At 40.3% G+C, this 22797-nt stretch overlaps 2 protein-coding genes across 6 annotated transcripts; both read right to left on the bottom strand.

Moving 5' to 3' along the window:
* Positions 1 to 221: 221 nt before the first annotated feature.
* On the bottom strand, positions 222 to 9161 carry noctb (nocturnin b). 5 transcript variants are annotated; one of them, XM_037257063.1, is made up of 7 exons: positions 9065 to 9161; positions 6533 to 6626; positions 6101 to 6200; positions 3006 to 3160; positions 2709 to 2874; positions 1340 to 1671; positions 222 to 809 (listed from the first exon to the last, which is right to left on the bottom strand). In XM_037257063.1, exons 1-7 carry the CDS (start codon positions 9085 to 9087, stop codon positions 288 to 290), a joined length of 1392 nt encoding a protein of 463 aa, XP_037112958.1. In that variant the 5' UTR covers positions 9088 to 9161; the 3' UTR covers positions 222 to 287. The 5 variants fall into 5 exon arrangements, with proteins under 5 accessions (XP_037112958.1, XP_037112983.1, XP_037112974.1 ...); XM_037257088.1 differs by lacking the exon at positions 6533 to 6626 and having other exon boundaries at positions 9065 to 9145; XM_037257079.1 differs by lacking the exon at positions 9065 to 9161 and having other exon boundaries at positions 6101 to 6262; positions 6533 to 6625.
* A 1006-nt stretch (positions 9162 to 10167) lies between these two features.
* Positions 10168 to 20174, bottom strand: slc43a3a (solute carrier family 43 member 3a). Its single transcript, XM_037257831.1, has 13 exons — positions 20059 to 20174; positions 19287 to 19636; positions 17692 to 17821; positions 17203 to 17249; positions 16470 to 16546; positions 15874 to 15966; positions 14827 to 14966; positions 14290 to 14423; positions 13896 to 14045; positions 13708 to 13815; positions 12192 to 12378; positions 11993 to 12116; positions 10168 to 10806 (listed from the first exon to the last, which is right to left on the bottom strand). Exons 2-13 carry the CDS (start codon positions 19474 to 19476, stop codon positions 10663 to 10665), a joined length of 1524 nt encoding a protein of 507 aa, XP_037113726.1. The 5' UTR covers positions 19477 to 19636; positions 20059 to 20174; the 3' UTR covers positions 10168 to 10662.
* Between the last annotated feature and the right edge of the window lie 2623 nt (positions 20175 to 22797).

Raw genomic sequence — 22797 nt, 5'->3', positions numbered from 1 at the left:
CCAGCTTCAATGGGCATTACCGACACCTACTGGTTGAAGTCATATGAACTGAAAAAAGAACGAATCACTTTAGGAAGTGATTCGTTCACTCTCGTTCACTGAAAAGCTTTGTTCTTTTGAACGAATCGTTCACTCACGAGCCAACACTAACTGAAACCTACTGTAGGACTCAAACACTGCAAAGTTCAGGAGGTAGACAAGGTTTCAGTTCATTTGTAATGTTTTCTTTCCTTCCTCATTGTTGTTGCACAGGTTCACAAGCCAACGATGACGTTATATGTCCACAGTCACTCGTCCTCCTTAAAGCTGAAGTCACAAACCAGAGAGAGGTGGTCTGAAGGATAGCTGAAGGACGGAAGCCTGTTAGGGCCAATCTCTTCCTCTGATGGCATGTCCAAGAGGGCATCCACTCTCAGCATGTCCTGACTATACCAAATATAATCCAGAGTGGTGCAGCATTCACCCGTCGGGCGAATTTTCCACGTTGTGTACTGGGGCTCAGTCAAACAATCGTGGCTGAGTTTCTTGTAAGCCGAGTCCAAGCCAAGAGGAGAAGACATAAAGCGACAGTACACCTCCTCAGTTGGGACTGCGTTGAAATCCCCGCATATGAGCAATGGGATGTGAAAATCTGAGTCTTCCGATGTTTTTGCCGCATGTTTTTGGACCACATTTTGGACTTGACGCAGGAGGTCCGACCCCTGGGAACTGCGGAGCCACTCCCAGCCGGAGCGGGCCTTCAGGTGGGTCACGGCTACGCACACGCACTTCCTTGAGCTTCGGCAACGCAGTATCATCACCAAAGCAACCTGAGATGACAGAGCGGCATGTTAGACATGCTTCACGGGTTTTGAGAAAAAGAGCCATAATACCAGGGCTCAGCCTACAGTCATCATGGTAACGAAAGCCAGATTCGCTAACAGTACATGTGATGCCAAGACACAGTCCCTGACTTGCATATGCACGGCCAGCCCTGCAAATGAATTCACTCATTACTGGATTTTTTTTTTATCATCTATCCTTTGTGGTTTGTTTAGAAACTCACCCAATTGCTGTTTCTAGCAATAAAAGTCTCATTTTTGGGACCATCATGCGACATTTGGTGCCAATGAACCATATTTTGGTGAACTGAGGATCCTAACTTAAAAGAAGAGCTCTACTGCTTTTTTATGGCATCTTAGTGTCAAGGACCTGTCGTTTAGGCGTTTCATTTAGAAAAAAAGCTGCTTTGCTGCCATCTTGTGGCATCCTTTTGCGATCATAAATCTTTTGGGGGTGTCAATTGCAGTTTTGCTGTAACGCAGCGCTTGATTGTGACATAAAAAAAGTTTGCACTGACCTGATTGGTTGGAATCATCATGGCAGAAAGCCGTAAACTGACGCAATCCAAAAACTCGAAGCGTGACTCATCAAAGAAGAGCGCACAGCCATCAGGGCCGTTGTTGCCCTCTACATCCAGACACGGCGACCAGGGCTTCGGGCAGAACCTGCTGCTGTAACCCAGACGGCCTAGAACTGGCTGCAGGGTGTCGAAGTAGTGGTCCACCTCCTGCAGACACAGGATGTGAGGTCGGTAGGTCAGGATCTCGTCTAAGATGAGGTACTTCCTTCGGGACCAGCTGAGTGCCTCCGGAGGACACAGCACAAAACTGTCAAGTCCTTCGCCGAGAGCTGATAAGAAAGAGATGGAACTTTGAGACTTTTAGACTGCCATTGACTGTGCTTCTGCTTTCACACTTTTTGAGTTCTTCATCTTATTAGGACTCTACTAGTATGTCTTACAATGCATGTCCAGCTATGCAAACTATAGCCGCTATATATATATATATATATAGGCCACACACAGCTGCAATGTCGTTAATTTGGGTAATTGAGAATTAACATCATCAAAAGTTGTATTCATTTAGCATCTTTTTCCTAAAATTCTTTTTTTTCCCCCATTGTCCTTAAAAACAATTTTACATCATATTTTTAGTTTTAAAAAAGTATTTGATAAATATATTCATGTGTTTTTATTATTATTATTAGTAGTAGTAGTAGTAGTGGTATTTGACAGATATTATTATATGTATAAGTCATTAAATAAAGTGCTAAATTGTTGAACTTATTAGGTAAAATATTAGGTAAAAAAAGTCAAAGTTTATGTTAACCATTTATTTTAGAAAACTAAGTGGTTAGTTAATTTAAATGAAATCAATTGGAAATCATTCAATTAAAAAAATATGTGATTCTCAGTGTTGTAAAAGTACCATTGGTACTGCTCAGGTGCTGACTTAATTGCTCAAACTGCATGCAATGGCCTAAACTTTTTTTTTTTTACCTAGTACCGTACACTTACACCTCGCCCATCAAAAACACTGTGGCTCTGAGCTTCATTCAACTGTTTACACACCATCGCCAAACAAGATCTAAATCAATGCTTTGCACAGTTTTTTTTTTTTTTTTACCGTTTGCTACCATGGGAACACAGTCAGAGTTGTGACATACCCCAGTCACGAGTCACATTTTAGGCCACTTTTGTGTTTGTGACACTGCCAGTCTTGGAAACTAAGAAAAAGGATCTGTCTGGCATAACTACCAAGCTCTTTCCACAATTCTGATTTCATATTAGATTTAACTGTTTATGCGCACCAAAAAGGCTTTTATTTCTGAAGTACAAACGTGTGGCCAGAAGATTAGTGAAAACATGGTGTCCGACAGCTTCCTACCTTGGGCCAGAATGTTCCACTGCATCACCCGGATGCTGTGGCCGTTGCCATTCGAATGTCGAATGAAATTCCTGTGGAAGCGTGGCGCTCCATCACCGAGTGCCACCTCGCACTGCCTCATAACCTCGGCTGCATTGAGGGGACTCAATGGGGACCCATTTTGCTCCTGGAAGACAGAGCAAACACACGCTGTCATTTCCAATTCACAGATATTAAATTATTATTATTATTATTATTTATCAAATTAATTAAGTACGATTTAAGTGTTGTCCACGTTAAAAACAGATGGTCGGTCACCTGGCAGAAATCAGGATCCAGGGTTGCGTCCGCTGGCTGGTAAGGGTCCAAGTGGGTCAGAGGGAGGGGAACACGATGGCTGCTGGCATCGCTGCTGCTTATGGTGTGGGCCAAAGCGCTGTACAACCTGGTGGCTCTGCCACCCATTGGGTATCCTGCGAAGAACAACATCAACACAAATGTGAAATCTTACTTACACTTTACACACAAGTATAAATGAAAAAAAAAATTATTCATGAGGACAAGGGCTAGACAAAATGAATTGATGTACGTGTTTGTAATCTGAAAGAAGCTCCTTTCTTAGCTTCTTCTGTGAAAAGGGGAAACGTGTTCAATCTCCAAGTACGAGAAAGATTTGAAATTTCCACTTAGTCTGTGTGTACAGGAGCACATTTTGAGTGTGTCCATGCATGCACTGAGGCATATCCTATCAATTACCTGGAGGATTAAACTCCTGCCCTTTGAAAACCTAACAGCTTGACACAGCAACTGGTCAGTGACACAAAACCACTTAGTGGAAAATCACTGAAGCGTAAAAGGGCTCAATGATCAATGTCAGACACCCCCCATTCCCCTAACAAAGTGGAATACGGTATGATAGTATTGCATTAGAATGTTTACATGTCCCACATGTTATTGTCGCAAGCGTGCCAAATCAGCGAAAGCTAAGTGGGTCATATTGATTTGCAGTTGACCTGCCAAAACATGTTATTGTTCATAGTCCAGCAAACATTCAATTCATACTATCACATTACACTTACGTTCTAGGTATTTTGCACACATTTGGCTGGCTGATTGAATTAGCCATCTGATTAAATCAGTCAGGCCCTAACACAAACTAATATGGAAAAATTCACATTAGTGGCGAGTCCATGCTACCAAAGTAACAATATTGAGAGTACCAGTATACTTATTGCTACCACATCTTGGGGTGCCAGGTTCAAGACATACAGCTATATGTTCTAATAATGACGTGAAAACAGCAGATGCCATTCATTTTAAAACCTTCAAATGTTGTCTCCCTAAACATTACACACACATCATAAATACAACAATGACAGTAACGACAGGCGCTTACTCAATGTCTGCATCACTATGTCCGCTGCGTGCTCGATGAAGATGAAAGCGACCGATGTGATTTCCGTGAGTGTAAGCAAATATCTCACGTTGAGCTGTGCTTCCCGCAGCTTATAAAGCCACTTTATGGCAGAAGGAGAATCTGACGGCATCCCGCCCATTAAGAACTATGTGAGGTCATGTGCCCTGAGGCAGTGTGTGAGCAGAGTGCTCCTCTATCACAACACTCTGACGCACACACAATGGTGCATTTGGCACCATCAGGGGAACATTAACACAGTGTGAACTAAAGGGACACCAACGTGCTCCCCGTGAGCACCAGGTAGCCCTTAAGGACCACCCGAGCAGCCCATGAACCTGCTCTAAAAATAACTTACAGATGATGGGACACTGTGAATTTCTCTCATAATTTGAAACTGGTAGCCTTTCACATGAATTAATACCCATTGGTGACACGCCAAAAGCTAACTGATTTCTGCAATGTCACATAGCAACCGTTGTGTGTAGGGTATGTGCGTGTGTGTGCCTCCCTGGAGTTAAGCAATGTCTTTCACTGTAAGCATGCAGCAACACCTCCTAGTTGTGGTTTCACAAGCGTCATTTCTCACATTTACTTTTCCACGACAAGATGACCAGTACAGTATTCTGTGAAGATGGACCAGTGCCAAAATAGAAAATGGACAGTTTTGCAGAACTGCCAAAATAAAAAGACGTAAAAAGTAAAGTAATAAGTAATAAAAAGTAAAATTCTTGCAAATTCAACAGGTTGGGAAATGTACACTGCACATTGCACTATGCTCATTGCTCATTTACAGATCACACTTTAGAACGAGAGCTTATCAGAGCTAAAGCTATGCTGCTAGATTCTGATAACAGAAGACTGGTTTTCGTAAGCGGGTTCCTAAGATAACATACTTGGAAATATTTTGCTCTGCCACCTGAATGAATCCTCTCGTAGAGGACATGCTCTCAGTGTTAAATGCTATGATGCAGCACGGTCAAACAGAACAGAAGCTTCTCGTGGCCTACGAACGATGACTCATGTCTGTGCGCACCAGCATCAAGTCACGACACATGCAACGTCTACCCTTATTCAAAGGGAGAGAGAGCGAGAGAGAAACAGACGGAGAGAGCGAGAGACGGGTTGAGAGAGAGACAGAGTACGAGAAGGGAGGGGGACAGAGACTTGTACACTTTAGGAGGACATTGACATTTCCAAACTGGGAAAAGGAAATTGCCTCATGACATTACAGTACTGTTTACTGTTTGCCATTAGGTCAATTTGCATGCCAATTTCACTGTCATGTTTTTACTATAAGCTATAAAATCAAAAGCGTGGTATTGATTCCCACTCAGTGGCAGTGTGATTGATTGTCTCTCTCTCTAAGTGCCCTGCGGACTGGCAAGGAACCAGTTCAGGGTGTAGTCAGCCTTTGGCTCAATGTCAGCTGAGATAGGCTCCAGCACCTCCCATGATCTTGAATAGGATAAATGGTGTTGAAGATGGATGGATTATTTTTATTCTGCACAAAAGGTAATCACTGCTTTCATGGAGGACTATAGAAATCATGTAATACAGTACTTTCTGTTGGAAAGCTGAAGTTACAAATATTAGGTCAATTTTAAATCAAAACAAACAATTAATCACATCAAAAATATTAATTTGATAATTATTCAGCATTTAATTGTTGTACCTCTTGTGAGATTACAACTTGTTTGTGAGAGCTGCCAAACTTCACATGGCTAAAAATAGGTTGAACTTATGGAGTGTAACAACCAACACGTCTTTCAACTAATAATGAAAAAAATAACACTCATCATTTAAAGAAAAATTGTTTCCATATTCAACAAAAAAAAAAACAGATATAATAAAACTGCGGCAATGTACCGGCAGGCAATATCCAAGCACGTTCTGGCAGGCTAACCCATTAACAGTCAGACAACAATAACAAACACACAGACTGTAAACACGCCAACGAGAACAAAGATAATTACTGACAAGTAATCTGACAAGTTACCTGTTGTCTTTTCTTCGTTTTTTGTCTTCCTTATTTTCCCCTCATGTTGTTTTGCCTGCATGAGGTCCTTAAAGTGGTTCCTAGGGTTACAAAAGTCCCACTGTGGGGACGCAGCTGTCAGCCGGTTTGTTGCCAGCCCGGGTGCTTGCTTGACCCCTCTAACTACATTGCAAGGTCATTTAAGAGGGGGAGAGTGAGAACGAGTGAGACAGCAAGAGAGCGAGAGAGAGAGAGGGAGAGATTGTTAATCCTGCCCTCTGGTGGATATGGAGTCATTTGCAATCTAGCCAATACGTACACATTTATTTACGTACATTCCGAAATAGCTTCAGCAAAATATGGAGTGCTTGTGAGAAAGTTTGCCCACCAGTTTCTAAGGGATCTGGAGAAGTGCAAATGCCAGGGATTTATTGTGACAGAAGATTGGTTAACCTTAAGCATGTCTGCCACCATGTTGAAAGGTTCTGGGTTTGAATCTTTGCACTGGGGTTCCAGCATGGAGTTGGCTTGTTCTCCCAGGCTCCGCCTGAAGTCAACATGAGAGTTTATCATCTGTTGCACATTGAGCTTCCCAATCAACAGTACAGAGAAATGTTTTAAGAAATATGAAAAGTTTGCTTTGTAATTAATATACAGTCAATTTGGTAGTAGATGTGATAAAAAAGTGAACCAATCATTTCAGAATTCTATCTTCACTAATTATAATTGCTTGTAATATATTTTGAATGCGATGACAAATGCAATATACAGTAAATATAAAACATTAATAATTGTTATTATTTTTGTTGTTTTAGAGAAATTACTGGAATAGAACAAGAATTTATTGAGCTCTGCAATTGTTTTGTTTTTACATAATATTATTTTGTTGTTTTGGGGAATTTTCTGGAATAGAACTATAATTTATTGAGCTCAGCAATTTTGTTTTGTCTTTACATTATTATTGGTATTATTTTTGTTGTTTGGGGCAAATTCTTGTTTGGGCTCAAGGAGTGTCTTGGTACTCATCATCAGTTCCTCATTTGCCAGCTCCAGATCATTTCTCCTCCTCCTCAGCTCTAAGGTGAGCATTTCCAAGTCATGGTGTCACGGCTGCTCCTCATCACACTTGCTCTCCCACTGCTTCAGAAGCTCTTCTTTCTCCTCAAGCTGCTGTCAGCTTCTCTGAGTTCTCCAATGTGGCGCTGCATTTTCTGGTTCTCCTTGCCATGTCTGGCCAAGAACGCCGTGCAAATTTCCAGCTGCAGCTGTGATTGCTCGAGCTGCTGTGAGACGTGGAAATGCTGCGCTCTTACTTCTTCTTCCTCTTGTTGTAGCCTCGTACATTTGGGTGAGGGAGCCACGGCAAGAAGATCCTGATTTTTCTGGTGTTTTCTATCTGCTCATCAACAGTGACAATTTCTTCTTTAAGAAACTGTACAGTCATGCTGATGGGACTACTTAACTCATTCAACTCCTCCTTTAACATTTGCTTCTGTTTCCTTGCGGCTCTTTCTCACACTGGCAATGAGATGTGGTTAGTCTGTGCAGGTTTTTCTCCATTTCTGAAATATCACCTTGGATTGTGTCCAGACAGTCACATACGGCTTGTTTTTTTGTCATTAACGCTTTCCAAATTGCTTCTGTGATTCATGATCACCTGCTTCTGCTGCTTCTTTTTTTCTTCATCATGGCAAATATTGCTTGACAGGTTGTCCTGTTGCACTGAGAAAGCCTCTCTGTCAAGGGACATGTTTGCAATGTCGCTGTCATCTCTTGTGCAGAAGCAATGCCATTCTTCAGGTCCTCTATCTGTAGCTGTGTGTGATCAAGCTGACAACTGCAAGCTGTTCTTGAGGGTGATACAATCATTCAAAGCAGCAAAGGCGCCATCATACTCTTTAGCACATTCTCGCTCTTGTTGCAGCGATTCGGTTTGACTGTGAAGTGCTTCCAAGTTCCTCTCTGTGGCTTCCTGGAGTTGAGAGATCATCTTGAGATCTTGCTGGAGCTGCTTTACTTCTTGAGCTTTGAATTCCGGAGGAGCCTCCACATTGGGCTTTGTGTTGCTAATTTGCTGTCTCGTCTTACTGTTTTCGATTACCTCTATATGTAAATATTCATGTGCAGCATTTTTCTCTGCCTTCAGTTCAGTGATGGCTGTGGATAGCTCAGCCAGGTTACGGCCGGCCTCAGCAGAGAAAGAAATTCTCTCTTCCTGAAACTGCTTATCTAAATCCTTGACACGTTCGAGAGCCCTCACAATAGCTGGCAACTCGGGAACAAAGTAATTTTCCATTTTTCAAAACACTGTGTCTGGGTCTAGAATGTGTACAGATAATATGGTCAGCTCATCAACTGTTAAAGTTTAGTCGCCATGGTAACACAAACGCCTACGGCAAGCCATTGCAACCATAACAGCTTTCGCTGCGGTTTTACACGCAACGTTTAACATATATAAATAATTAGATCGTAGAGTTCCGGTATATTAGACAAAAACTTGACATGAAATTTACAGCAAGTGAGAGTGGTGTGATCCGGGTACGGGTCTGTTTCGAGAAATTACAAGTGTGAATTCCCCCATGGGGATAATCGTGTTGCCAGACTGGAGGAATTCAGGTAAAAAGTGAAGTGGAAAGAAAATACTGCATATGCTCTCCTAAATGATATGGTTTACTGCCAACATTTGCGTGAACCAACGATGAAAAATGGAAACGTAATAAACGCAGCAGAGTGAATAAGCAAACATCACAATCTCGATTCAGTTTGGGCTTTTGACATTACAATGCACAGTCACGCAGTATAATGCGGTAAAACTAATGGCTATTCGAAATAACGCTAAGTTGGTCAATGCTTGTTTTTGGTTTTGTTTTATCGCCAGTGTGGGATAAACGTTTAAAACTTGACACCATTTGGGTCTAGAATAAATAGTGGTGTTTTGGATATTTAGTTGAATATTTAATGAGCAATAACGATATTTAATCTTACCTTGGCAATGGAGTCGCAATCATTTATTTGTTCTGCAGCTTTGTGCGCACAACTGTTGACATGAGTATCTGGCAACCCTGGCTGTCGCAGGGCGTTGTCGTCATCAAAGTGAATGGTGACGCTAGCTGCGGAAAAGGAAAAAATTATAAATAACAAGAACATGCACTTTGTAGTCATCGAATAGTACTACGGAAGATGATTAGGGCCGGTGAAGAAAAATAAAAAAAGGGGGGGGGGGGGGGGGTGACAGGATTCTGACTTTTTATTTCTCAGATTTCTGACTCCAAAGTGGGACTTCTCACTTTAAAGTCAGAATTTCGAGAATAAAGTCAGAATTCTGACTTTTAAGTGAGAATTCCCACTTTCTGACTCTAAAGTCAGAATTATTATTTATTTTTAATGAAAACCTTACATGAACTTTGGATTTCTTAGCTTTTAAAGCTCACCCAGGTATTGCGTCCACTGATTTCTGTACAACTGTTGAGAAATGAAATGTTGGATTTAATTTGAATTTATTTTGAACATTTTCAACAGATCCTCAAACACCAGTTCTTCTCTTCCTCAGCATGTCATCCTTTTCCATCAGCATCATTCTCTCAGAGGCCACCTGCCTTCATGTCTTCCTGCACTATATTGGATCCATGAATCTTCTCCACCTCTCTTGTCTGTCAGCTCCATCCTCAATATAGCTCTCTCCTCTTTGGATGTGACCAAAACACCCAAGTCAGCTCTATCTTTGTCCCAAAACATCTAAACTTGGCTGTTCCTCTGAGCATCCTATTTCTAATCCTATCCAACCTAGTGACACCTAAAGATAATCCTCATTATTATCATTTCCACCACCTCCAGTCTCCAATGCGTACATCATGGCTGGCCTCACCACTGTCTTACAAATTGTCCCCTATTAACAGAGAATCTCCCATCATGTAACACCTGACACTTTACAAACCTCAAACACAACCACATGCTTAAAGGTCTTGTGTTGCAATAATTTTCAATGTACATCCATCACAAATGTCTTGTCAACAGATTGTATGTAATGGTTACATGTGATGTACCAAGGTTTGGAGAGAGTCAAGAATTCCATAAAGTGTTGTTTTTTATTATTATTATTAACGCATTGGTTATGGATGAGTGACATCAGATGACAAATTAAAGTTTACATTTCTTCATGGGTGTATTTTACTGGAGTTTCTTCATAGCCGGAGAGCTATAAAAGTAAAATCAACTGAGTCCACACAAAATCAAATTGTGGTTATTCAGTGTGATTATTATGCAAAACAAGGGGTAGGACTCGATAAGTTCTAGATAAATTCTTCCTACCCATATTGAACGCATAAACTGTGTTCAACTAAAACATCTCCCTATGATCTTTTTAAAAAAGGGCCATCACATTTCATTAAAATGGCATTCAAGGTTTTGACCAGCAGGTGGGATCGTGTGCCTATGAAGCTGATGAAGTCCACCTTTTTTTTTAACCAGTTAGACTGAAGGCTTCGTCAGACAATCACTACTTACAGTATATATACAGGATATACATAAATGTCCACAATATACCTCACTTGAAACTGTTAACGGTACAAGTACACACATTTAAGTTATTCCAACACATTGGGTACTTTGGCATTATATGTGACAGTTTCCCGGTTCCTCCTGAGACCGGCTGATTTGTGACAGTGGATAAAGACGTACAAAGGATGGATAAACACCAGCAGAGTGATCAGAGTGAGGGCAATGTCCACCTGCAACACATAAATAACACTAGAGTTCATCACTTGCCCATTTCACCAAAAGAAGTTGAGATTTTTGATTGAACTTCATTTTTGTACCTTTATTACATAGGTCATAGAAATGCTAACTGCCTATAACTTTAAAAAAGAAAAGAAAAGAAAATGAAAACTAAGTGGATATTAGCACGCAAAGAGCAAAATTTGTGAGCTTGTGGACACTTGTCAGGGTGGATATTTTTGGCTAATGTTAGGATTTGATGGTCATGTGTTGGACCATCACCTAGCAACAAGCTTCACTTGACAAGCTGACTGTTTGCTGTTCAAAAGCTTGATAATAGTTACGTACATCCATCTATTTTCTATGAAACAAGTCTAAATATTTGTTCTGCAAGTAACCGCTGTTTAAAGAAAGATAACCTGCTGGTTGTGATGTCACTGAAAACATTAAAAGTACTTAAAGGAGCAGTTACCTCAGCCAGGACAACAATTCCAGGGACACATGCAAAACATCCAGTATGATTATGTAAATAGCAATATACAATGGTACCTTGAGATATAAGTTCATTTTTTCTGTGATGACGCATGTAACTCAAAACTCACTCAAATATCTTTCACTATTGAAATGAATGAATAGAAATACTATTAATGTATTCCAGCACCCCCTGCAAAAAGTACCAAGAAATGTTTGTAAGTTGTCTTTCAATAATGAAAACAGCACTTTGTATGTCATAAAAACATTTTGTAAGAAGTTACATCCATAGAATGTAAAGAATTAGTTTGTGCATCAATTCTGTTTAATTCCTTGTGTCTCCTTCTGATGTGTGCGCGACTTGGCCGCAGTATGAAACAATGAAGTGCACACAAATAAAGTGTCAGTCAGCTACTGTAGGTGACTCAGGAATCTGCAGTCGAATATTTTTGCAGACAATAAAGAGTACAGTCGACCCCTGCATATTACCGATTCGGCACCCACAGACTCACATATTGTATTTTGGGGGGGTTATTGGAGTTTTTATCACCCCATTGCCGCCCAAAATATAAAACAAATGTTTGTCTTTTTTTTCCCCAAAAATTAGAATTGTAGGTTTTGGAAGGGAAAAAATCCCCCCCCACAAATTTACATTTTTGCTATTTGTGGGCTTCCTGAAATTAAACTGAGTAAATTCAACAAAACCTTATTTTCAGTGCAAATACTTACATAAAAAGGATCTCCTCCAAGAGGTCCTTTAACGAGTGCAAAGCAGGGGTACTGAAGTAGTGAGAATACTGCTGACAAGGACAGGACAAGGCCATAAAGCTTCCCAAAGTGACAAGCTGGAAAGCTGAGGAAAAAACAATGACAGTTTATAATTTGTTGAGACAGTTGAGAATTTGCCAGAAGGTTTTTTTCCACTCACACAATGCTAATGAAGACTGCATTTCCCCCGTAGATGAAGGACCGGTTGATGACTTGCAAAACAAAGGTGAAGTACTGCAAAGGCAGTGAGGGAATGGAGGCACACAAAGAAAAAAGCAGGCACTGCAGGCCAGTCAGGAACAGTGAGGCAGAGGCAGAACGCAAGTCTGCCTCCTTCTCTGTTACGCCTACAAACAAACAAAAGTTGTTAGAGCTGCACACATTTTTACCCACACGATGGTCAGGAACCCTGCACTAAATTACATATTGTTTTTTTTTACCTTGAATTGGCAGCTACTCTTTTTGTAACCTTGACATTGTGAAGACACTAGAATAAGATACTGTACTCTGGTTCAGAAACAGCGCACCATTTGCAATGTATTTACAGATGAAATAAGCAACAAAACTGCACATGAAAGAAGGCAGTAAATGTAATCTTTGGAATGCGACTAGATTTTACTTCAAAAAGTGATACAAAACCATTGGACTTTTCTTCGAAAGGAACTATTAAATTTTCCCTCCGACGCCTCGCTTGGTCTGGCCAGGCCGCCGTTGCTTTTCAGTAACAACAGGCAGCAATCAATTACGACGAGATCTACTGAACTCTGCAAGCCTCCATTGCACATTTGCAATACACAGGGATTGGCCGTTAGATTTCACGAGTGACGAGTCTCGGCCTCTAACCCTTACCCGGCAAATATCAATCACTATTAAATGATGTGGCAAAATTACAGCCCATGAAATGCACAGAAGCATTCGCACAGATGAAAAATCTATTTACGGGTTTAAACCAGGGAGACGGCTGCTCGGTCCCAAACCATAAAAATATAGTACATACAGTACACATATATTTTGTTTTAAAATAATAATAATCCATTTCATATGTACCAATGAATTAAATATTGAAGCTTGTGGCAAAAAATACAATATCCATTTGCATGAATGCGAGCGCTCTCATTTGAATAGAGTTGCTTTAATTCACTTGGTTGCTGGCGGCTGGCCTGAGCCACGACTCTTGAGGCGGGGCCGCGACCTTCGAGCCGCGATACCGCAGAGGCTACAGGCTGTGGCTGCAGAACGTCTTTATCGCGATCAAGACTACTCAAAAGGTTCCATGGTACGCCTTGCCTTGTTTTTGGACATCTGGAGACCTCTCACTCAGTTGAATAGAGAGTTCGCTCTCATTCAAGTGAATGAACTGGATGAGCGCTGCATGCCAAGAGGCTTTACCCTCACAATTTCATCCATTGGGGCAGTATGTATTCAATAAATGTGATTAAGTATTGTTTTAAAACAATATGTGTACTGTATGAATTTTTATGGCTTGGCAGTGGCCAGCTGTCAGGAAATGGCCATGTCCTGGGAGTTCCTGGCTACATCGCTTAAAGCAACATCTGACAGCCAGTCAGCCCGCATTCTAGAACTTGGTTGGAAGAGGTTCTATGGGATGGTTCCGTTACACAGCCCCAAAAAAGTGTAATGGAGAAATAAAAAGGGGGGTTTCATCCTCGATTTACCAGGACCAAGAGGCTTTCCCTTGTGTCTGTCCAGTATGAGTCCATTCCAGGGTGCACACAACACGCCAAACAGCTGCGTCATGGCAAAGGCGTTGGTGTACTGACTCACTGAGGGAGTTAGAATGCACACAAAGTCAGACAAATACAGTTCTGTGCGTCCTGTTAGTTTGTGTAACTAGCAGATTTACCCAGGTTGGCGTCATTTTTGGCCAGGTGGCTGAGCATAGAATTGAGCGTGCCGATGAAGAGGAAATGTCTCAGCTGCATGATGGACAACCACATCAGGTGGCACATGAAGAACCAAGACAGCACGCAACTCCTGAAACTTGGCACTAAATCTGCGGTACAGTCGTAATGATCAAACAGTGTTCTGAATTAAACAAGACTATTTTATAATCGATCTATGATGTAACCCTTTTCTAAATCACTTGCACTCTGGATTTTGAAACTAATGTCAGAACGGTTTTATAATAACAGTGTCGCTGTGATAAAATAGAGCTCCTGGTGTTAATTTATTGATATCTTTACGGTTGTAGTTAACACTCAAAAATGATGCTTTTCCAAGAGGTTAACAACTATTACCTTTTCCAGACCTACTGAGTTCTGTCTCGTCCTCAGATGTGTTGATCCTGCAACTTGACTTTGTTGAAACTGGCAGGGCTTCATCCCTCATTTTCTCCTCCACGTTGTAGGAGTTGCCTCTTCCACATTTCATTCTACAAGATCATGTAACGTCTAAACCACAGGTGTCAAACTCAAGGCCCTGGGGCCAGATACGGCCCGCCACATCATTTTATGTGGCCCGCGAAGACAAATTGTGCATCAAATTCGTGTCATTACTAGAATTGCAAATTGTCTTCACTTTTAATAATATCTTTTTTTTTTTTTTTAATATTTGACCAGTTTTTACTAATCTGATCTGAAAACGAGTTATTTGTCAGTTTGTTTTGTAGCTTTTACTGTATATAATATGAGGTGCTCATACATTTATTTGGGTTGACAGTCATAATGGCCCTCCGATAGAAGCTATGACTACAATGCGGCCCACGAATAAAATGAGTTTGACACCTCTGGTCTAAACTGTATAGCGCACAGGCGAGGCGGAAATCACATTCTTACCCATAGGTGTAGCCCTGTGGCACGGGGTAGGGGATATGAGTCTTGGGCATCAGAGTGATTGTCCGCACGATGTGCAAAATGGAGCACAAGGACAGAAAGAGGAAGGAGGAGCGCAATGAGATGCCTTGTTCATGTAGGACCTGCACAGTGGACAAGAACTAATGGTTGAACACAGAACAGTGACTTTTTGTTGTAGTCAACCACTCAACCATCTCAACCACTTTGCTAAAATGAGCTAATGTTATATATATTATTTCTATATTAAAAATTATTTTAATTGTTTTTTTGGATACTAATTTCTTGAGCGGGTGAGTTTTGTTGGTTATAAGCTAATACCTTCCAATCTATTTGTAGTGAAGCAATATTATATACTGTATGCAATTCACTTTTTTTATATCCGTATGTATTGAGACTCACCTGTATATACATATATACAAGACACAAAAAAAACATTCCTGACAGTATTTTTTTTAGTTCCCACAAATCCCCCTCTATATTACATACATATGTGTGTGTGTGTGTGTGTGTGTGTGTGTGTGTGTGTGTGTGTGTGTGTGTGTGTATGTATGTATGTATATATATATATATATATATATACACACATACACTACCGTTCAAATGTTTGGGGTCACAAAATTGTTTGGGTGACCCCAAACTTTTGAACGGTAGTGTATATATTTATTTAGATAATTATTTATAGATTATATATATAATCTTCTGTGTAAAAAATCTTATAATATATATGTATACTTATATTCATAGATTATATATAATCTTATACAAATATAAGATATAATTTATAATATTTAATTCATAATATTTTATTATAATAATATTTACACTACCGTTCAAAAGTTTGGGGTCACAAAATTGTTTGGGTGACCCCAAACTTTTGAACGGTAGTGTACATACATATACATACACACACAAACACGCACGCACACACACACACACACACACACACACACACACACACACACACACGCGCACACACAGATAATTTCTGATGCTGCTATTATTTCATTTCATGTGTGCGCACCGGTTTACCTTCATGACAAGAAACACCGCCGATGAGGAGTCAAAGGCACCATTGTAGAGGGTGATGATGGTGGAGCGATGAGCTGCAAACAGGTTGCCCACCTTTTATGACGCACAAAGACACAATCATAGAATATTTATTGACATTTTGTATCATTCGTTTCATTACAAACGTGTGTCAGCCAGAATTTATTTGGATTCGGGAGATTTGGAGTTGATTCATGACTAAAAACCATCACATCACAACAATAGAACAAAACATTACTGTGCCAAGTAAATCATCTGGATCAGGTCATGAATTTATACCAGGCATGGGCGATTATTATTATGTGTATAACATGACAGATTAATTTTGCTTCGACCGAACAATCAAGAGGACGGATGTCTTTGAGTAAGCTGATTAGGGAAGGGAACGGCGTACTTGTGTTCAGTTACATCTGCCAACTTAACCGTGACTGATTGAAGGCAAGGCTCTGAGCAGAATGAGTTAATACAATTTCATTGAACAAATATTTAAAGTCACATATTTAATATTATAATTTAGGTTGCACAACTAATGTAATACAGTATACAAGTTGTAGTCCAATTACTGTACCGCTTCTTACCTGCATGTTTGTCATAAGGAGCAGAATCCCCCCAACAGCAATGCAGGACAGAGCGGGATAAAGCAGGATTGAAAGTGCTGAAATAAAAAGGTGTTCAACTGAAATACGGGTGAGGATTTATACATGTACTTTTAGTTTTGGATTAAGATGTCAATTCAGGTCACATGTAAGTTGATCTCCACTCCGCTCCAAAAGTATAGGGCCAACATATTAGAAAAGATGGAACATAATGGAATAAAACCTCAACTTTAGTGGCAATTATTTCATATAACTAAAACTAACCTGTGACCCATTGACATGAACAAACCTTTCCTATATTATGATGCTTTTCCAGGCTTTCAATGCAGCATAATCTTTACATTGTTGTTCGTAAGGTTATTCAATAAAAATGCTGTTTCAGTTAACTCTGAGATTGACTTGGGCAGTCCGGAAAATGTAACTTCTTTCCCTTGATAAACTTTTTTTGTTTTGTTGGTATTTTTGTCAGGCAAAGTGTTTCTGTATGTCACAAAACCATGTCATTTAACCTTTCAAGGCGTCACAGAATTTGGCTCATGAGGTTTCAGGGAAAAAGTACTGTAGTTTCCTTCGAGAATTTGTCTCATATTCATCCTGTGACGTAAAATCCAAAAGTTTCTCGTCGACGGCGAAAGGAATCACCCACACGGTTACAATACTTTTGGAGGAGAATATTGACAGTATTGTTCATACTTGTGTGTTTGTTTGCACCTACTTGAATTAGCAAAGGTCACAAGAAGGGTTCCAGTCGTGTATAGAGATCTGGAGATGAATGAAAAACATATCATCGGCCACATAGCAACTACCCAAGTCATTTTTCAATGTTTTAGGAAAACAGCAAAATAACATCCAGCTCACCCACAACCCCAATGAGGATAATAAGTAGTCCATACAAAATTGATGGCATGCAGTGAAACATTCACTGTGTCACTTGGATGGGTTTCTGTACAATTCATTGATTGTCTGTTATTACATTTAGGTTGTCATGTTTATCCTGACAATTTGAACTGATACAAATATCACGTACAAAAGGATCACTGATTTCATTTGCTTCGGCACTTCAGCACTGTAGAAACACCTTGCCTCATTAATTTGTTTGTGGGTTTATTTTTTGTTTTAGGTAAGGCAGCAAGGCTCATTCTGTGAAATGTAAGTGGTCTCAATAGAATATGAGACCTGTATAGGGTAAAGAGGAAAAACTCACATTGCCAGCAGCCTGGTTATCATTGTGCCAAAGCGATCAAAAATGAATCCAGAAAATATACTCATAAAGTTGTTGAGGAAAGATGCAATGGTGAAAACCAGACCAAACTTCTCATCCTGACTACTGCAGTCTGCAAAGATGAAACAGGGAACAAAAGCACATATTAGTTTTCACTAGAAAGTAACGGCAAGTGAAACCGTGAGAAACGAACCGCGATGTAGCGAGGGATTACTCTATTTCCCTAGTCGTTTTTGAGGTATTTTAATTCGCCTTGTGTTCAGTACATGCAAAAAAAACTTCTAGCAAAGCATTCTTACAATACATTTGGAAACTGTTACTTTTTTATTTTTACGTTGTGCAAACACCTCCTGTTTTACAGTTTGATGAGTGAGCCCAGCGTGTCGGTTTTCAAAATCCACTGAGGATTTCAAGATCATAACATTATAAATTCTGAGTTGCGTGCTGTCAGCCCTTTGCAGCCCTACAAACATGCAACAAAACAAGTAACTAGGGTATTTGCATGAGTAGCAGGTGAAGGACATGCATTTTATGTTGGGCTTGTAAGAATCCTCTGTCTTGCCGAGTTGGAGATCCAACTTCAGGAAGACGAGTGATTAAAATCCTGACTCAGATATTCTTGTGAAACTTCAACATATCAATAGTTGGAAGTCGGGAATTACTTTTTTTTTTTTTAATCTGCAGTCTTTTTTTTTTTTTTGGGGTGTGGCATGACATGTTTGTCCACAGTTTAACGAGGACATGGAGCCAGACAGATTAACAAACAAGGAGAGACATTAAGTATTACACATTTCAATGCTTCTTACAGAAAACATGGGAGCTACAAACCACTTTTGACATCTAAAATCCACCTACGCAACTTCAAAAGACTCCATCCCGTCCTCCTACCCCAACCACCCGCTAAACTGGTCCACAATCTTGTTGCCTCCCATACTGACACTATCTGTTTTGGCCTCCATCACAAGTACCGACATGAACTCCAACTGCTCTGCAACCGCTGCACGTCTCATTACTCAAAGCCCATCTTGACAACCACATTACCCCCAGTCCCACGGATATATGACAATCTATTTGTCAATGCAATAAGTGGCTCATATCTTCTCAACCCCATAGCAGCAACCACTTGCATTACAGGGAAATATTTGTGACCTCAGAGATGTGATTGAAGGGAATCATATTGTGCATTTTGTTTTCCACGGTGGGGAACAGTTCCCATGCGTCCTGGCTCAGACATTTATCCATCAAATACACAAAAGACAAAGAATTTGGTTTTGGAAGGCAATTCTTTCTCATGCAAATGATAAATATATTTGTGTAGCTATGATAGTGGGACATAGCTTGGGCATGTGTAGAAGCGAGGGGCTACTGTGGTTTGCCAATTCAGCGAATTTGTCCCAATATTTAATGACTTTTAAAAAATAGAAACTATTACAATACTGCTCTTGGACAGTTGGGGAGACTCTAAGACTCCCTCCTGAGCCTGCGATATTTCTCCCTTCAAGTCTAGACTGTTAATGGCACTTACTATGCAAAACGCCCACCGGCTTCTTAAACAATATATTTATTGTGTCTCTCACCTTTAATAGTAGTTGTGAAAGGGCTGTCAGGAGCACTGACACACAGCTGGCTGAAGTAGCCATCCTTCTTCAACACAAACACCAAGGAGGCATACCCAAATACGACACCAGCAAAGCAGAGACACTCAAGCACCCCAGACAGGAAGGTCAGTCTGTAGAGCAGCCTCATACCCATCTTGTGACTGTGCATGCTTCACTTATTTTGCTTCCAAAGCTTCCAATGATCAGTCAAGGTTGAGTTTTTTTCCTTTAAGGGTGCCTTCTTGAATTTTATTTTTCCCCCCCACACTTTCTTTTAAACTGTTTATTGTTGTCAAACTGATTTGGAATCCTCACATAACCCCAAATTTCTACAACACAGAAAAGAGACAAAGAGACTTGCATTAGTGCCCAATCACCACAAACAGTATTTTCCATTTCTTTAGATGTGCAGAAAATTTAATCAAAAATCAAATTACTCGTTTTTCTTTTTTTCTAATAAATCTTACATAAATCAAACATCTGCCAAAAACTCCTAGATCACTAGCCGGTCACTACGACGCTGTACAGTGATAAAATTAAAATTATATTGCCGCTATTGTGCAGATTTACTGTCGCAGACGTGCAGTGTTAATCCGGTTTAGGCTCCATTGCATTAATCTATATTGACACAAGTGTAGTGTCGTTGTCACACATGTCAGTATGTCCTGTATTACCAGTTTTCACGCATCACTTTAACAGACTGTAGCAGAATTTAGCGAGAATATTAGACGTTAACGTGAATCATAATTACCTCACAGTGTCCGGGAGTAGCAAACATTGTACTATGTAGCTCAGGGACGCGACCCGCGTCTTGGAGGCGCAACTGTGCTCAATCGAGGGGGCGGGAATAAACATGACCAAGAGCCGTTTTACGTGTGTGACGTATGAGTATTTTGATAAACGATCTCTGTCAAGTGACCGTTTTCCTTTCGCAAAAGCGTAACAAGGTAATAACGCACTGAACACAATGTAATAATATATTTTTGATCATATACGTCCGATTGATATTTTAATGTTTGCCTTTTGTTTGTCAACAACACTGACAAGATTGTGACCACTTGCACGGTTTAAATTTAGGGTGACCAGACGTTCTCTTTTCCCCGGACATGTCCTACTTTTCAGACCTAAAAAAATGTCCGGGGGGATTTTCAAAATTGTCCGGGATTTTGTTGGACTGCTTCAAATCAAACATAATACATGTACAGTACGTTGTTTATAGTATTGCCACTCTGTTCCATTTCACTCAATTCCAGGTTTTTCTGAATCGTTCACAAATAAATCGCACCCTTCTCCTCAAATCGAGTCACTTTGCTACTTTACTTAGTGTACCACGATAAAACCAAAAATGTCAGTGTACACATGTGTTTTTGTATTGTATATATGTTATGTTGTGTTATTCAGGCCAATAAATTCAATTGCTATACAGACACCATATCATTGGTGTCATAACATATGACCCCAATTACACCACACTCCACACAGGGAGGGCCGGAGGTGGAATTGAACACGCACCCTCCTAACTGTGAGGCGGACGTGCTAACCAGTGCTCCACCGAGCCGCTCCACAGCTTAATTAGATATGTTGAAATTCATCTGTAATTAGAAAACCATTTTTTTATGTAATGCTACGTTAATCTAAAAAAATGAAGTGGATCGAATCATTGTACAAATCATTTTAGCTGGTGTGAAGATACAGTGAGTGAATACTGTCAACGTGAACCGAAACGATGATAAATCCGTTTGCATTTAGGGTTGCGCTGTCACACGCCAAAAAGTTTTGGTTAGTTTGTAAGTAAGAATTCTAAGAAATACAAAATGATTGCATTCTGGAGCATCTTCAAAATGTAAAACAAGGAGGAGAGTCAGAATGAGCTCCAATAGCTATTACCATGGTTCCACTGAATCAATTAGATATTAATCATATTATGATTCTGTGACCTTCATTTTGCAGTGGCCAATGTGTAACGTTATGTGTTTCAGATACATTATCCCAACTAGTCACAAGCCTACAAAGAATCTTCAGTGTTGCATTTCAAGGTCATTTTAGTTCATCATGATAGTTTCCATGTACATATGTATGTTTCAGTTGCACTTAACCCTATAGTACATCATTCTGCAGCATGTACATTATTGCCAGTGCCTGCACAAACGAGAACCACAACACCAAATCAGAACAGATGGATTAGATTGATTAGATTCAATAGTATGGAAAAAGTAGAGAGCACTACACAAGTTATTATATTTGAGGACTCTTGCAATGGTTCTTGCTGCATGCTACATTTCCCTAAACAATAATGAATACTTTAAATCTGCAGGTGCCGAGCCATGGGTATGTGGGGTTCCATTCTTTTTGATCAAGTTTTATTTGGAGACTATTTCTTATGAAAATTATATTGCACATGCAAATCTGAGAGCAGTATATCATATAAAAACATGAGTATTTTTGCATAATTTATTACCGTATAGTCAGTGTAAAGACCTATGTTACTGGTCAGATTTAGTACTTGTATTTGACTACCCGGGCCTTTCCGTCATTTGCAATTTTGTAGACTCTTGCTCTACTTTAAATTTGTCACAGCGCTCATCAACACAAAACAATGTCTGATCTCATCACCACAAGCGTCTCCAGGCAAAATGCTTGAAACGGACCATTGTTCATCACATGTTTGTCCTTGCATTGATTCTGCCCATGAGTAATTTACTGTACCAGAAGCAGTTGAACCTCAATTTGGTTTGCTTTGATTCCCCCTTTTGTTCACCATGTGGTGCCTACAGACTGACCACAGACCTCAGAATAAAGAGTGCACATAACATTTTGAACGTTGAGCCCAGTCAACGCTGCAGCTGTACGTATGTGGCAAAGTGAAGCTATTGGTGATAATATCTTGTTCACTTGCTACTTGGAGAGTAATCATCAAACCATAACTGCTCAGATTAAAAAGGAAGTCAACCACAACTTTTTCTTTTCAATAATATGTTATACGTGCCCCCACTAGACTAAACATGGCATTCTGATTAATATTTCTTTCGTAGAATGTGAGCTAAGCAGCAAAATTCCCCTCTTTTTCTCCATCTCAGGGGGCGGCCAGTTTGCTACTTGCCATCGACTGAAAATGACATCACAGGTACCAGGTTGGGTGGCACAGTGGAGCACGGGTTAGGCACCAGCACGCCCGCGGCCCCTGTGGGGACAAGCAGTACCGATGATGGATGGATGGATGGATGGATGGATGGATGGATGGATGGATGGATGGATGGATGTGTGTGCGCGCGTGTGTGTGTGTGTGAAAACATGAAAAAAGTGTGTGCGTGTGTGTGCGTGTGTGTGTGCGTGAAAACATGAAAATAAATACTCTGAGGTCATCTTGTGGCCGAACAAAGAACAACAGTTGCAAATATGAACGCATCACACAAAATGTTTGCATTGAATTCGTGTATGCATGTATACGGAAGAGGATTAGGGCCAGTGAAGAAAAAAAAACGAGGGGTGA

This window comes from Syngnathus acus, chromosome 1, assembly GCF_901709675.1.
Source record: "Syngnathus acus chromosome 1, fSynAcu1.2, whole genome shotgun sequence".
NCBI lineage: Eukaryota > Metazoa > Chordata > Actinopteri > Syngnathiformes > Syngnathidae > Syngnathus > Syngnathus acus.
This window is presented reverse-complemented; position numbering and strand designations above follow the sequence as displayed.

What these genes read in the sequence shown, in the direction of transcription:
- noctb (XM_037257063.1), bottom strand. Translation starts at nt 9,087, where the DNA reads ATGATTGCGACTCCATTGCCAAG. An exon ending in AAACGAAGAAAAGACAACAG is followed by an intron (nt 3,161 to 6,100) that starts GTAACTTGTCAG and finishes TGTTCTTCGCAG; the next exon opens with GATACCCAATGGGTGGCAGA. An exon ending in GTGGAACATTCTGGCCCAAG is followed by an intron (nt 1,672 to 2,708) that starts GTAGGAAGCTGT and finishes CTTTCTTATCAG; the next exon opens with CTCTCGGCGAAGGACTTGAC.
- slc43a3a (XM_037257831.1), bottom strand. Translation starts at nt 19,476, where the DNA reads ATGCACAGTCACAAGATGGGTATGAGGCTGCTCTACAGACTGACCTTC. An exon ending in ATAACCAGGCTGCTGGCAAT is followed by an intron (nt 17,250 to 17,691) that starts GTGAGTTTTTCC and finishes ATTCATCTCCAG; the next exon opens with ATCTCTATACACGACTGGAA. An exon ending in GGGAAAGCCTCTTGGTCCTG is followed by an intron (nt 12,379 to 13,707) that starts GTAAATCGAGGA and finishes GTTTGTTTGTAG; the next exon opens with GCGTAACAGAGAAGGAGGCA.